This window comes from Calypte anna, chromosome 2 (assembly GCF_003957555.1).
Source record: "Calypte anna isolate BGI_N300 chromosome 2, bCalAnn1_v1.p, whole genome shotgun sequence".
Classification (NCBI taxonomy): Eukaryota; Metazoa; Chordata; class Aves; order Apodiformes; family Trochilidae; genus Calypte; species Calypte anna.
This window is the reverse complement of record NC_044245.1, coordinates 76,212,215-76,227,100: the sequence shown is the minus strand read 5'-3', so window position 1 is coordinate 76,227,100 and position 14,886 is coordinate 76,212,215. Positions and strand designations below refer to the sequence as shown.

Genomic DNA, 14,886 nt, shown 5'->3' with positions numbered 1-14,886 from the left:
AGTTGACACAACCTTTTTAGTGCTATTTTTCTTTTTATTTATGACTCTCTCTTGAGAAATTAAACCCAAATTTCTATATTTCTCAGGTCTCCATTGGTTTAATAGACTTCTCCTATTGAAATCCTGAAATAGCTCAGTTATACTTTCTATTGATATTTGCCTACCTCCTATATTTTTTTCAACTAGCCATGGGCTTGAAAGCTCTTTAAGCTGAAGAAATGATTCTGAGAGTCCTCTATGAATAGCTTTCTGTTCAGCATGCGGGCCTTGGAAAGTAAGCTCTTTTGTGTTATATGGTCTGAGCTGACCAAAATTGCAAAGTGCCATACATCCATCCCTGATGGAGTGATAGTGTACATCAAGAGTAATATAATCTAAGGCAATTGATATGCATTCTGAACTGCAGAAATTGAATTGTGCCCATATTAAGTATTCATTACATTTGTTGACACAAAATGTAAGTCAGGTGAGGTGGTGGGGAGAAGGACTACATCCAGCTCCACAGAAATCCCTGCAAAGTTATTGCTCTTTTGCTTTCATGTTTTGTTTTCATGAGTTTAAATTCGATAGCTCCAAGATGGACAGGTTTGCTACTGACTCTTCAATGGAAAAGGAAAGCAACCTATTTTATTGAAAGGATGCACACACCTGATCACCTTCCCTGATTTCTAGTTTTCATTTCGTTCTTGCTACATTGTTTGTTCTTCTCCTTTCGGGGTAGTTGCTAGCTTGGAATAGTTCTGGATGAGTAATAACTAAATCAGATTTCTGCCTTGCCTGGCTTAAACATAAATTTCTTCATGTAATTCATAGATTGCACTATCTGCTCACTTTATATCTTTCCAAGTGGACTCTTTAGACTCCAGTCTTACATAACCTTTCCTGCAGCAGGTCTGTTCAGCCATCCGAATATAACACCAAGGAAAAGAAAAGATATAGTTAGTAAAGATGCTATCAAGGTGGATCTTCAAATCTTGAATCCAAGGTGACATATCTAACAGCTTAATGCATCACATGGTGCAGTTTATTTCCTGCTTTAGCTCTTAATTTGGGATTATTAGAAAAACTTTACATTTTCAAAGTGGATATGTCAAAGAAAACATTATTGTGTTGGGACACAAAACAAAACTGTCTAATAGAGATTGGCTTTGTTCTACAGTCCTCTCTGTCAGTTTGCACTACAGAAACTGAAAAACATGCTCTGCCTTTTTCTTCTCAACCATCTATGGCACAATATGAATCCATCTCAGTTTATTACCAAATGTGGCATTGCAGGAATGTAATAGGCTCCACATGGCAGCCCTCATTGATGCATGCGTATGGTTTTTCATCTGGGCCAAGATATACAGCTATCATTTCTCAAATTTTGGAGAATTCTTGCCAGTCTTACTGAAACTTTGCCTAAGATGTCTTGGTATTTTGAACAACTATTAGCAGAGTGTAAATGAGTAGTGGTGAGAAAAGTGGACAAATATTACTGTAAGATGCAAATAGAAATCAGATGCTTAGTGCTCTTTGGTTGCCAGTGATTGTTGTGTACCAGTTCCATGTTATTTTGCCTGCCTCTCTATATTTTTATATAGTCTCCCTCAGTGACTAAAGTGAAAATGGTAAGCTTGTAGTCTGAATGCAATTTTTTGTTTAAAACATAGAGGGAGGGGCAAAATGTAAAAATTTGGTATAAATATACAGATCAAAAAAAGAAATTCTGGAGCATCAGGACTTCTTTTGTGTTAAATGAATGCTGTTGAAAAAAACACATATTGTGCTGGTGTGAGAACCAGGAAGTGAGAATGACCAAAGTGACAAACTTAATAGAACAGACCAAGCTACAGTTTCTTAGAAAATGTGCATAACACAAATGAGTGTTCAGGGACATGAATGCAAACATTTTTTCACAGTCTCAAGTACTCAGGGTTGTAATTCTCTCATTTCTTTTGTGCATGTCTTTACTACAAGACACGATTACATCATAGCTGTGAGAAACCAGGAGTTGGTAAGGTGCTGACACTGGTACTGTGGTCACAAGGAGGAATTTTCTTGAAAAATACTTGTAATTCATTACAAAGTCCTGCAGGGTTTAATTACTGGTAGTTTTGATGTTATGCAAAACATGACTTGACTTGTATACATTGCCTTCAGTGTAGGATTTTTCATTTAGAATGAGACTTCATACACAAGTCTAAAATTCAAAAGTAGTTATTACAAGGTGAAATGCAGCAGCTCTTCAGGAAGTCTTTATGAAAGACCCTATAAGTGCTGCTAAGGTGGTAAGTAGGTTTCCTTCCATCATAAGCAGAATGATTATTTCTTACAGATGATATAAGGGCACACTCCTTTCTAATGCAATATTAAACTTGCAAGTATTTTCAGAATAACATTTCGATTACTAATTTAACTGTCACGAACAATAATGTTTCAACTGGAGGATGTAACTGATTTAATTCTGTAACTCTTGCATATACCTTTATTTCTGAAAAATGCCATTGCAGTGTAAAAGGCCTTGGTTCTCAGGAGAGTGGGCACATCACCAGGAACTAAAGCAGCTACAGTCATCTGGAGAATATATTTCCAAAGTAAAACTGGTGGTTCCAAGATTCCAGAGTTAATGTATCAATTTCTTACAGCATACTTTAATTTATATTGACTGTCTCAAGTTTTTATAAAACTGTTTTGACCAGTTAAACAGACATTTAAGTAATACAGATTTTTAAAAGTGTGGTATGTTAATCAGTTATAATGTAAATGTAGATCCCCATAAATAATTGTCTCCAGTGACAGTTCCCTAGTAAAATACCCTAACACCTTTTTCAAAGAGTGGATGTGGCTCCCAATGTCCTTGTTGGCAGGTAAGTTTGCTACATACACAAACATTAACAGAGAACCATTTCTATTGAAGAAAACCTGTAAATGATGATCATACAGTATTTTTTTTTAATGGAAAGCATGAATTTTTAATCTTCTCATGTGCCTTGTACTGTATGCTCTTTGTTGTATATGAGACTAGAGAAATACAAGCAAGAGGTGTTCACCTTGAAAAAAACCAACCCTTTCCCAGTGTGCTTGTCACTAGGATTGTAGTGTGGCAGAGGCAAATATTTTAATTGCTTACTAGCATCTGACTGATACATTGTTGGACTGATACATCTTTTGGAGGAACTGAAAACAGATAGGGGTGGGGGGTGGGGTGGGAGAGTGGGGGATTAATAGCCAAGCATCTTTGTGAAATTGAGAGGGATCAAATTTCAGCAAAAATGTGAATTCAAAGGATATCGTCTCATTATCTAGGCATTTACGACCTTGTGTGTTTTGGTAATTAGAAATGGTGGTTGTGTCTTAAGTATTTGACAGAAGTAAAAATGGCTGGCAGTAATTGGAATAATATGTATAGAATTTTGCCTCCCCCTCAACTATGCACGTTCCTGGGACCTGAACAGTTTGAAAGATGTGGGTAATAATCACCTTTGAAATTCACATCATTTCCTATGTAGGAACTTAATTCTGGGATACAGATGGAAAAGCTTTGACTAGTGTATTTATTCAACTGCTTCCTGAGGAGTCATGCACAAACCTCGAAGTAATGTGGCAACTTAGAAAAAGTAAGGAGGAGGCACGTGATAGCCTTTCAGGTTATTTTGAAGTCTGCAAACTGTTTCTACAAGAAGTATTCTTGTAAAAATATTCTCAGTCTCTGCAAAACAGGTGTTTACAGCAATTTCCCCTTCCAACTGTGTGCCTAACAATACCGTGATTAAGATCTCAATCTGGGGCAGGCTGACTTTTGGCTGCATGTGTGTACCTGCATCAGCATGTCTGCAAGCTGCTTTTATTATTAAACAAAAAGAACATATGCAGTTAATTTGATTATAGGAGGAATTCTTTGAATGTGAGCTGGGTCTCAAGTCTGTAGGAAGGCAGGTAGACTGAATGGGCCAGAGGAGCAAAAAAGAGACTAAGGGCAGCATTTTTAACGTAAGCAATCAGAGCACTGGGTGAACTGGATAGAAGGCTGAGCAACAACTGGAGAAGCAACCTACTTTATGCTTGTTCTGTGTTGTTCAGTTTTTATTATGGCTAGTATTTCTGTTACAAACAATGCAAAACAGCAAGGCAGCCTTTCAGGAGCTGCCAGAGATAAAACTGGAGGCACTGGCCGTTGTATCTGTGTTGCTGGGCAATGCAGTGTTGTGTTGGATCACTGAAAAAAAACCCCACACCACACAGCTGTGGCAAAACCAGTGTGGTTCTGACTGAACCTATTCCCTATTGAAAGCATCAATAGGAAAGTATCAAATAATGCTAACACTGAGATGGATCAGCTATAGACAGCTGTCTAAGAAGAAGAGAGGTGGTCATAGAATCATGGAATTGTTTGGATTGGAAGGGGCCTTAAAAATCATCTAGTTCCACCTCCCTGCCATGGGCAAGGACACCTCCCACTAGACCAGGCTGCTCAAAGCTCCATCCAACCTGGCTTTGAACACTTCCAGGAATGGGGCCTTAACTGTCCAGACAGGGTGCAGGTAAAATAAACATGTGAAGTTCATGTGATCTCAGGTTGATGCTAAATGAATCGATAATTTTGGCAAAACCTTTGCCTGTAATAAACTACTGGTCTTCATCCTGTTCTGTTCCTGAAAAAATAGATTCCTAATTGATTAATTATTATATACAACAGAGCTCAAGTATTTCATATGACTCTCAGTGATATCTCAGGTATAACTTATAAAAACTTGTTCTCAAATTAATTATGTGATAATTAACTTTACTGATAACTTTCTGTATTATTAGTAATGTTTCTCAGATGAAGCAGTTACTCAGGTACAAGTTCTTAAATAGCCAGGCACAATTTAATAACATCTTGCAGTGTGCTTAAATTATTATAAATCTCATAATTGGAGTCTATTATCACTCATCATAATTTATGTATGTTAATTAAAAATGCCCCATATTTTAAAAAGTATGGCATCTCTCCCTTTTTCGTGTGGTATATGCATCCCCAGGAATTTTAAAGCAATACGAATGTCCAAGTTTCTCTTTTTACTTTTATTTTTTTTTTAAAGAAGTTTGCATCAAATGTATTCTACTTCTCACCAGGAGGAAAACAGAAATGAAAGCTTTCTGAGAATTAAACCCTTAGACTTGGCAGTATTACTTAGAATTTCTTTACTGGCTAGAGTTTAAAATAAAACAGGGCAGTGCCAAAAGACAAATTGACTTCTTTCAAAGATCAAAGTTAGAAAATCAACTAAGCACATTTGCTGTGTTTTTAGCATTCACTGTTCATTTACTCTATACTACTTTACTAAACTGTGAGACTCATGCGGCTTTGGAGGAAGGAAAGGAGGCACAGTAGTTATGGGATTGCACATGGCTGAGGGAAAGAGAGAAAAATATCTCTGCTCTGTGAAAAAAGCAGCACGAGTGCTAAGCCCAGATGTTTCCAGGCTATTACTGTGTGTCTTTCAGCAATAAACACAACAAATTGGTCAATGTTAAGGACTCAGCTTGAGCAACTGAGGCATGTGGGGACCTCAGGCCATGTTTTGTTGTGTGGTTCCAATGAACTGGCATCCTGTTATCCTTGGCTGTACGTACCTACCACATGAAGGTGATGTGCTGCTCAGAGCACTGCAGGCATGGAATTGCATGAGGTGGCCAGCCCCCAGGGGCACCACTGAGTGGCACCCCTGGCTGTGCCTTTTGGGGGGAGAGGTGGCCACATGTCTATTTCCTCCTGCTTTCCTTGCATCAGCTGCACAACCTGCCTGGCTGCAGGAGAGCCAGCAGTACTCTTAAGCATCCCAAACAACAAGAGGGCTGGGTAGAGTATAGTAGGTTAGAAAAGCAGCAAGGAAAAAGAAAGAAGAGAAAAAAAAAGAGGAGAGGAGAGGAGAGGAGAGGAGAGGAGAGGAGAGGAGAGGAGAAGAGAGGAGAGGAGAGGAGAGGAGAGGAGAGGAGAGGAGAGGAGAGGAGAGGAGAGGAGAAGAGAAGAGAAGAGAAGAGAAGAGAAGAGAAGAGAAGAGAAGAGAAGAGAAGAGAAGAGAAGAGAAGAGAAGAGAAGAGAAGCATAAGGAAAGGTCACTACTAGTGAGGTGTGATGATAGTTGGAAGTGTGTAAGACCCAGCATTTCTGTTCTGTTAATTGCAGGTAACATCAGAGGAAATGAAAGATGTGAAAATAAGTAAGAACAGAAAAATATACCTTTGTTGCTAAAAGATGAGTCCAGCAAGTCTTAATTCATTGTGGTGTATGCTACAGGCATCTTCTAGCATTAACCTGGTAAACTGATTGACCTGGACTGGTGAGATAGAGGTGTCTCTGAGTGTGTCTTTGAGTGTATGTATGTAATGGGAAGCATAATGCTGTAGTGCATATTTTAAGAAACAGTAAGTTAGTTTGTTGGGTTGGTTTTTTTGGTTGGTTGGTTTGGGGTTTTTTTGGTTGGTTTTGGTTGGGTTTTTAAATTTTGTTTTCTTTGTTTGGGTGTTTTTAAATAATTTTTTCCAGAAAACCCATCAAATATTGTGTCTGGAAATTCTTTTCTCTCTTATGTTTGTCTATATGTCCCTTCATAAAAGCATGCATTTCTTTAAAAAAATCCAGTGGTGTAGGATGAATCAATGAAGTAGAGAGATGTAATGATTTCTTCAAGATCTTTTCCTTTATTTTGAGTAGCTGGTGGTTAGGGCAATTTCTGGGATGGTATTTCCTTTGTTTTGGTGTGTTGAAATCCTGCCTTGGGAATGATGTGCATTTTACAGCTCTTGTCTGGAGGCAATGTGAGATAACTCATGCCTGGGAACAGGCTTGTGCAAGGGCTACTTTGGCCTGACCTACTGCATGTGCTTACATTGCACTGAAGGCAGGGGGTTTCAGAAGATAGCCATCATCTTCCTGAACCGGTTTTTCTGGAATTGGACTGTGGTCCCCACACTTTGCATGAAATTGAGCAGGAACTTTGGAAGTTTAACTTTGAGAATCCGATAATGGTAATTTACAGGTAGTATCTGTGGGTTTTGTTCTTTCATGATGTACTGTTCTCTCTAGTGAGAATGAGTGTGTTAGCAAGTTTATTCCTATAATAGCCAGACCCTTTATTGGGATGTGAAAAGAGTATGGTGAGTGAAACAATTAGAAATTTATAAGCATGTAAGAAATCTAACTGAGCAGACAAATCTTTACTGACAATAGAGAGAGACAGTAAGTCTAGTCCTAGAGCCTTTTTTGGTATAGAAGCACAATTTGAAATACAAAAATCCAAAATGTTATTTCTTGTCCCAGACTGTACAAATGTATGTTGCCTGTGTTCCAGGGAGTCATCTTCATCAGATTAGCTCAGTTTTCAAGCCTAAAATCTGAAATGTTTTGTGGTTCTTCTGTCTGCTTCTTGACAGTCTAGTGGTCACCAATTCCCCCCCTTTTTTTTTTTTTGACACAGTTATACCAGGAAATTCTGATTATCGTGAATATTCAATTGTCAAAGTGCTTAAGAGGCCCTACTTAGACATGTAGACTTGGTATTTTGTAATACAAGTATAGTCATCTTATTTCTAATAAGCGATAAAAAAGGATACCCATGCAAGCTCTCTAGGAGCTTGCTTTCTGGAGGTGAATGGAAACTTCAAATGAGCACAATGACCAACACCTCTTAGACACTGAAGAAATACTTGGTACTGCTGTAGAAGTCCTCTGTAGTGTTCTCTGGATCTGTTTCTTCTTCTATGAGATAAGCAATACAGTTCGAGAATACAGAGCATACTAAGAATCAGATGAAGTCTCTTGTAACTTCCAAGTGTTGTGTTTAACCTTATTCTTCTGATTCACTGGCCTGCCAACTGGTACAATAAAGTTCCCTGAAAATAACTGTTAGATTGCAATTTCTGTATAACATCTGCTTCTAGACTGTCCCTCTTTAGACCCTTTTCCATCCAGTAGTGAAGAGGCATAGCTGTCAAATGCTATGCCATTTTACAGGAATGGTAGTCAACCAAAATATTTTCAAGGATCTTCCTTTTGGATTTGCTTTGCACTCGGACAGTAGCTGCCGGAGATAGTTCAAAACCACTGTGTGTCAACAGTAGTGAAAATAACTGAAGCATTCTGGATTTTAGTCTGGTATGGTAAATAGTTGGAGGCAATTTTTTGTCAGGGGCCTGTCATTCACAGGGTGGATGCAATGGTGATGGGCATTAGGGAGAGGCAGGGGAGTAGGGCAGGCTGACCAAGAAAGCCAGGGCCATCAGACTCTCTGGTACAGACAGGGCATCTCCTTTTTGTTAGCCCTTAGTCCACTGTGGGGGTGGGGATGGGGCAAAAAGGTCTGTACTCTTACATGTGTTAGTGTGTTGTTAGTAACACGGAGTGGATTTAACACCATGTGAATACATACCTCAATGACTTCATGCACTTTGCTGTCTGTTTCATTTGTGAGACATTTCATGGAGACTCACTTTCATGTGACACCAGGCAGGATTATCCCTGAAAGAATAGACAGTTCAGTCACAGAGATGGGGCTTGATCTACATTCTACATTTCTTTCAGGTATAGCTGCTTCTAATTTTAAAATATACTTTAAGGTCAGCTTTGTGTCGGCTCCACTCCGAGATGCATTGCACTGGAGTTGTGCTTTAGGCACAGCTAAGTTGGGGCAAGGGCTAGATCAACATCTGTTTGAGACAGGGAAGCACATGGGGGTTGTTTCTGAAGCATGTGACAGGGAAGCCCAAATATGTTATGAGGAGGCTGGGGAGAGAAAGAGGAGTATTTGTAATTCAGATGAAGGGGGAAAAGAACAGGGTAGCATACCCACAGGGCTGGGCGATGACCCCGATGAATGCTGTGCTTTGCATGATAGTCGAGCATAGCTACAATGATGATGATCTAGAAGGCTTTTAAATAGGGAAATGTAAGATTCAGTGTCACAAGGACTGAATCTATTCTGTATAAAGTTGTTGAAACTGTGCTAGAAGGTGGCAGTCCATTTGTAACCGTAAATGTTTACTAATAGAGCATAATGAGAGTCTCTCTGAACCTCTTCCTCATCCTCTGCTTCAGTATCTCAAGCCAGCTGGCTGGGATGCAAATTGAGACACAGTCATTTCACAGTACTCCTCTGAGCAGACAGTGCATGTTTCTTTTCATAGTTTGGGAGCACATTTCTCATATGCGTGTTCCTCTGATACTTAAAGGCCCATTTGTGTACACATTCTGTAGCCAGCAGTATCTGAGATTAAAAGATTTTGTGGAAGAAAATATAAATTATGTTGAGTTACTACTATCCATTAAATAGCAAAAGCTGGAAAAACACAAAAGATGCAACAAATGAAATTAGGCTGACACTATCTGGCCTTTGCTGGGAAGAAATTACAGGCTTAATTAGGGATTGCAAATTGGGATACACGCATGACTTCGGTAGAAATCTCTGATACTGATGACTTGCAAAAATTTTTTCAAAGTATTTGGTTTCAACCACATGTAAAAATAAGATGAAGCAATATTTATGGAGTATCAAGAAGCCTGTAAATTTGTCAGATAACAAACTAATGTCCATAGGCTGCCCTAAATACCTAAAAAGCTGGTATCTCTGCTATGAAGGTAGAGATTAGATTGCTTCACTGTGGCTCTGTGGAAGTTAATCCTTTTATTGCTGTTCTCCATAAAATTTCAGACAAAAAAATAGGATTTTAGTAACATTAGGTTGCCATTTTGCAGAGCTATGTGCTAACTCTTCAACAGCATTTGGAAATTGTTATTCTTTCTGAGAACTGACATCAGAACTCTCTGCTTACTGTAACATACCGTTTTTACCCAAGTCATGGAAAATCTGCTGTTGGGCTGTGCCTGTGCCTTGTATCTGTGGTAGCAGAAAATCTACTGAGAGACAGCTAGTTCTTAGTGATATTAAAAATTATTTATCATTTAACCTTCTAGGAGCACTTCTATGAATTTTGCTGGTTTGTATTCACAATTTCGGCAAGTTTATGAGAAATACAGGGCCTATGAGACTACTCACCTTTGCAGAACATCTCCCTTGGAAAAGTTCTTAAATTAAACATTTGTTTTTGAAAAAGTATTTTTTAAAATTACCTTCTCCACTGTTTTCAAATGGTATGAAACCAGGAAATATTTTTTTGTCTTAGCATCTCATTGAGTATGAATTATAAATTTAATTATCTGTGTCTCCTGTTTTAAGAGAAAAATTGTTCTGGGAAGTACTGCGGAAAAATTTGTGTATTTGTAGGTGAGACAGCCACACAAAGATATGTAACTAATGATATAATTACATAGATGCTCATCTCCTTTTAAACAACGTAACTGTGTATCTGATCACTTATGCTTGCAAACCATGAGCAAAGGCTACGGAGCATGAAGCCCTCTTTCCCCTGCCCCCTACTTTTTATTGTGTAGTGTCACATGCTACACATAAGCTGTGTTCAGTAGTGCCTGTATTTGCTTCTCTTGTCTTACTGGGTGGCTGGCTGTGTTTCAGGCTCAGTGTTGCCCATCCCACTGTGAGGGGCTGCTCTCTGTGGGAACGCAGGGCTCCTGGCAGGTGATCCCTTGTAAGGGCTGTGGGGTGGGAGAGGGCTGGGTGGGGGCTCCTTATGTGAGTACCTTGGGAGCTGCTTCTACTTCTGGGCATGCTGGACCATGGTGTCTGCATCTCTCTAGGTGAAGGAAGCCCTCGCTGCTGGGCTGTGGGCACCATCAACCCTGCAGGCAGGCTTGCACATGCAGTGGGAGATGGCTCTGTGGGCAGCTGGCACTTAGAGCAGATGAAGTCTTCTGTTTTAGGAAGAGCAGCAGCCTTCTCGCTGTCTCTAGGTTCACTTTAATCTTTCCAAACCTTCATGCAAAGCTTTCTCATAGCTTTTGCTAGAGTGATGGTGGACTTTGTGTTATCCAGGGGTGGATGGCAAGATTGACAGTTAAATTCAGTTTGTGCCCCTTCTGAATATAAATGAAGCATTTTTTCTCCTCCAGCCTTTATATGCCTTTCTTAGGACACAACAGATCATAACACTGTTACGTGTCAGGCCTCTATCATCTTGCTAATCCCTCCTCTCCCTCCCTCCTGAAAAGTAATGAACATTTAGAGGACTTCAGAGAAAAACTGTTTATCTAGGGATGTGGCAGAAGGGGTTTTGCTGGCTGAAATGCTGCAGGGCTGAGTGGGATGTGATCTCAGAGGTGCTCAGTAGCATCAGGGCATTCAGCTGATAACGTCTCACCAAACCTGTTGTAGTCTTGTTTTCAGGAGTCAGCAGCAGTTTTTCTCGTGAAGCTCAGATGGTCTGATTATGAGTCTCTCGGTGACAAATTCTGGGCTTTGGGTAACCACCTCTTCCTCTTTTCCATTGCAGAGCTCCAACATGGGAGGCAAATTGAGCAAGAAGAAGAAGGGGTACAGTGTCAATGATGAAAAAGCTAAGGACAAAGACAAGAAGGCTGAAGGAGCAGCGACTGAGGAAGAGGAGACTCCAAAGGAGGCTGAGGGTGCCCAGCAAACCACAGAGACCACAGAAGTGAAGGAGAACAACAAGGAGGAGAAGGGTGAAAAGGATACTCAGGTCGCTGCCAATAAGACAGAAGAAAAAGAAGGGGAGAAGGAGAAACCAGTGACCCAGGAAGAAACCCAGAAAGCAGAACCAGAGAAGTCAGAGTCTGTTGTCGATGGGAAAGTAGAGCCACAGAAGAACAAGGAACAGGCACCCAAGCAAGAGGAGCCAACTGCAGCCTCTGCTCCTGCTGCCAGTAGCGAAGCGCCCAAAGCTTCTGAGCCTAGCAACGACGCAAAAGCTTCCCAGCCTTCAGAAGCCACAGCTCCCAGTAAAGCAGATGACAAGAGCAAAGAGGAAGGGGAAGCCAAAAAGACTGAGGCTCCCGCAACGCCTGCAGCCCAAGAAACTAAAAGTGAAGTGGCCCCAGCTTCAGACTCAAAACCTAGCAGCAGCGAGGCTGCGCCTTCTTCCAAGGAGACCGCGGCACCAACAGCAGCCCCTAGTTCCACTGCTAAGGCCTCGGACCCTGCAGGCCCACCAGAGGAAGCCAAACCTTCTGAAGTTCCAGCGACTAATTCGGATCAAACCATAGCAGTGCAAGATTAAATTGGACAGCCTGTTGAAACAACCACTTAAAACAACCTGTGTCTTTTTTTTTGTTTTGTTTTTTCAGCTCTACTAACTCGTTTCGGATCTGAAATAACAAATATGTATTGCCCAGAAAGAAAAGGAGAAAAAAAAAAAAAAAAGAAAAAAAAAGAAAAAAAAAAAGAAAAAAAAAAAAAAAAAAAAAAAAAGAAAAAGGAAAAAATGAAAAGGATGTCCCATCAAGTTGGGAGGGAGGGGGGAGAATCCAAATAGTATTTTTGTGGGGAAATATCTAATATACTTTCTGCCAACTTGACACAAGTCTTGGATTAAAAATGAATAAAGAAATAAAATAAATGGATGTCTGAAAGTACAGCACATCTTTTGTATCTGAACTGCTGTAAATGCACTCCACCAATGTATCAAAATCTCTTTTTTGTTCTGTAATGGGGTTTGGGAGTGATGCGTTTGATTCTGCCCACTGGGTTTGTGCCAAGGCAATCAGATCTTTATGAAAGCAGTATTTTCTGTGGTTTTTTTATTTACAGCCTTTCTTATTTTGATATTTTTTTTATGCAGTGGATGAATGCCAACTTTCAGACAAAACCCACTTAGCTGTCCACATATTTCTCAATGCCAATCCTCCAATTCTTCCTCTCCAAATATTTTTTGGGAGTAAAAAGCATTCTCATCCTACTTAGCCTACCTAGATTTCTCATGACGAGTTAATGCATGTCCGTGGTTGGGTGCACCTGTAGTTCTGTTTATTGGTCAGTGGAAATGAAAAAGTCTGCGTTCATTGCAGTTCCAGTTTCTCTTCCATTCTGTGTCACAGACACCAACACACACTCATTGGAAACAAATGAAAAAAAAACAAAATGTACAATGGATGCATTGAAATTATATGTAATTGTATAAATGGTGCAACAGTAATAAAAGTTAAATAATTTAAAAAATATAAAAGTGTAAAGACTGATTAAATCCTCACGTTTGCCCTTTGGGGATTAGGTGAAGGAGATCCTTACACTCTGAGAGGGTGTTTGACACCTGGGGCTTCTTACTCTCCTCTATATAAAGAAGTAAAGGTAAAGAAGGAATCATCAGCCTCATCAGTTTCAATCATCCTAGAAACATGCTGCCATAAACTCATGCTTCAACAGCCACAAACATTCACAGATGAGGCTGGAAGAAATGGCAAATGAGCAACACATCTCACATATGGTTTATTCCTGGTAAAGCAGAAATTACTTTTGCCTGCCTTCATGTGAAAAAAGTGCTCTCTTCCCATTTTAAAGAGCCAGAGGCATACTGACTGGGTTTTAACCAGGAGTTAGGAAGCAGATTTGATAAACTGATCTTTTAAAATGTTACAATTAAATTTAATCCTAGTTCTATCAAAATATTCCTGGTGCTGATACACTTTGTTCTTTTTCCCATTGCTTTTGTGCAGCTGCCACAATAGGCCAATTCTTTCTATTTCAAATGTGGGTAACCTCGTGTAGATGAGCTGATTTTAGTCTGGGATAAACAACATTTTTCAATAGTTTAGTTTGTTTGCCCAATTTTTATTCAGTAGAAGTGCTGAATAATTGCAGTTTCTGCTGAGTAGTGAATCATACAGACAATGATTTCACTGTAGAGCCCAGGATTCACAAAACTGGTTAAAGAAGCATATTTGATCTGTCCATCAATAGTATCTTAGGATCAGCAGAGGTTCTGAGAGAAGTTAGCAATGATAAATAGAAACACAGCTTGTACACACAGCAAGGGGATGAGCAGACTTGTATTTAGGAAATAAGGGAAATGGTATTTTAAATTTATAAATTATTTTGCATAGTCTCCCTCCATGTCACGAGGATGATTCACTCTACTGATTTCCATAATTCTTACCCTTTATTTTATCCAGTAATTTGGGTTTCTTATACTGATGTGCAGTTGTGCAGCTGTGGAAAGCTTACTGGAACAGGAAGGAGTAGTTCTGCTGGGTTTAAATCAGGTCATTTGCTTACATGAATCGTGCACTTCCATCACTTTTGCATCCTTAATGCAAAGGAATCAATTTCGTGCATAACATGTCAAAATAAAGTGGATACTTTTCCACAGACAAAGGTCAGCTAAGTACACTGGTTTAAAAGGAAAGCAGGTTTTAAATTTTTTTTTTTAGATTAAATAGCTGAAGCATTGCAATGTGAGGCATGTAACACATTGACAGTAATTCACCAAACATTGTGTCATGATCTACTGCATCTTTGCATGGCCTTTCCTGCAAATCTGTAAGAGCCTTCTGCTATCATTTTCCAGCGTATATGTGGCCTAGAGAGAGGGAACTTCTGTCCACAACTCCTCCATGAATTTTCATTTGATGAGTCCAGAGAGGAGAAGTGCAGTGGTCCTGCAGTACTTTGCCATGAGGTACTGAATCGACCTGAAGCTGAAGGGACTATACCTGTGCTCTGCCTTTGGGCTGGAAGTGGTTGCCAATGGACAGTAAGTTTGTAACTTATTTACTAAGGCTATCACTCTTTAACTGATATCACATCCATTCACTTTCAATATCATGTACAAAATAGCACTTATTATCCACTACTAAAATTATTTAACAATGTCTTCCTTGTCTTCCCCTGAGCTTTCTGAAGTTGGCACACTGAGAGCTGGTGACATAATCTTGAATGCAGTCTTACTTTCATTTTTTGAGGCAATTAAAGTACCCTTGTGCTCCTCAGCTGTATCCAAACCCAGTAGCTCTGAACATGGACAAGAAAATCTGCACTTATTTTTTTGAAGATCAGCCCA

The 14,886-nt window shown here is 39.6% G+C and overlaps 1 protein-coding gene across 1 annotated transcript in view; it reads left to right on the top strand.

Annotated features, from left to right (window-relative positions):
- The window catches only part of BASP1 (brain abundant membrane attached signal protein 1), a 48,192-nt gene extending 35,136 nt beyond the window's left edge, over positions 1 to 13,056 (top strand). Inside the window, exon 2 of the mRNA XM_008498033.2 lies at positions 11,368 to 13,056. Coding sequence (XP_008496255.1) covers positions 11,377 to 12,111 — 735 coding nt within the window. The 5' untranslated portion in view covers positions 11,368 to 11,376 and the 3' untranslated portion in view covers positions 12,112 to 13,056. The remainder of the gene's footprint in view (positions 1 to 11,367) is intronic.
- The last annotated feature ends 1,830 nt before the right edge of the window (positions 13,057 to 14,886 follow it).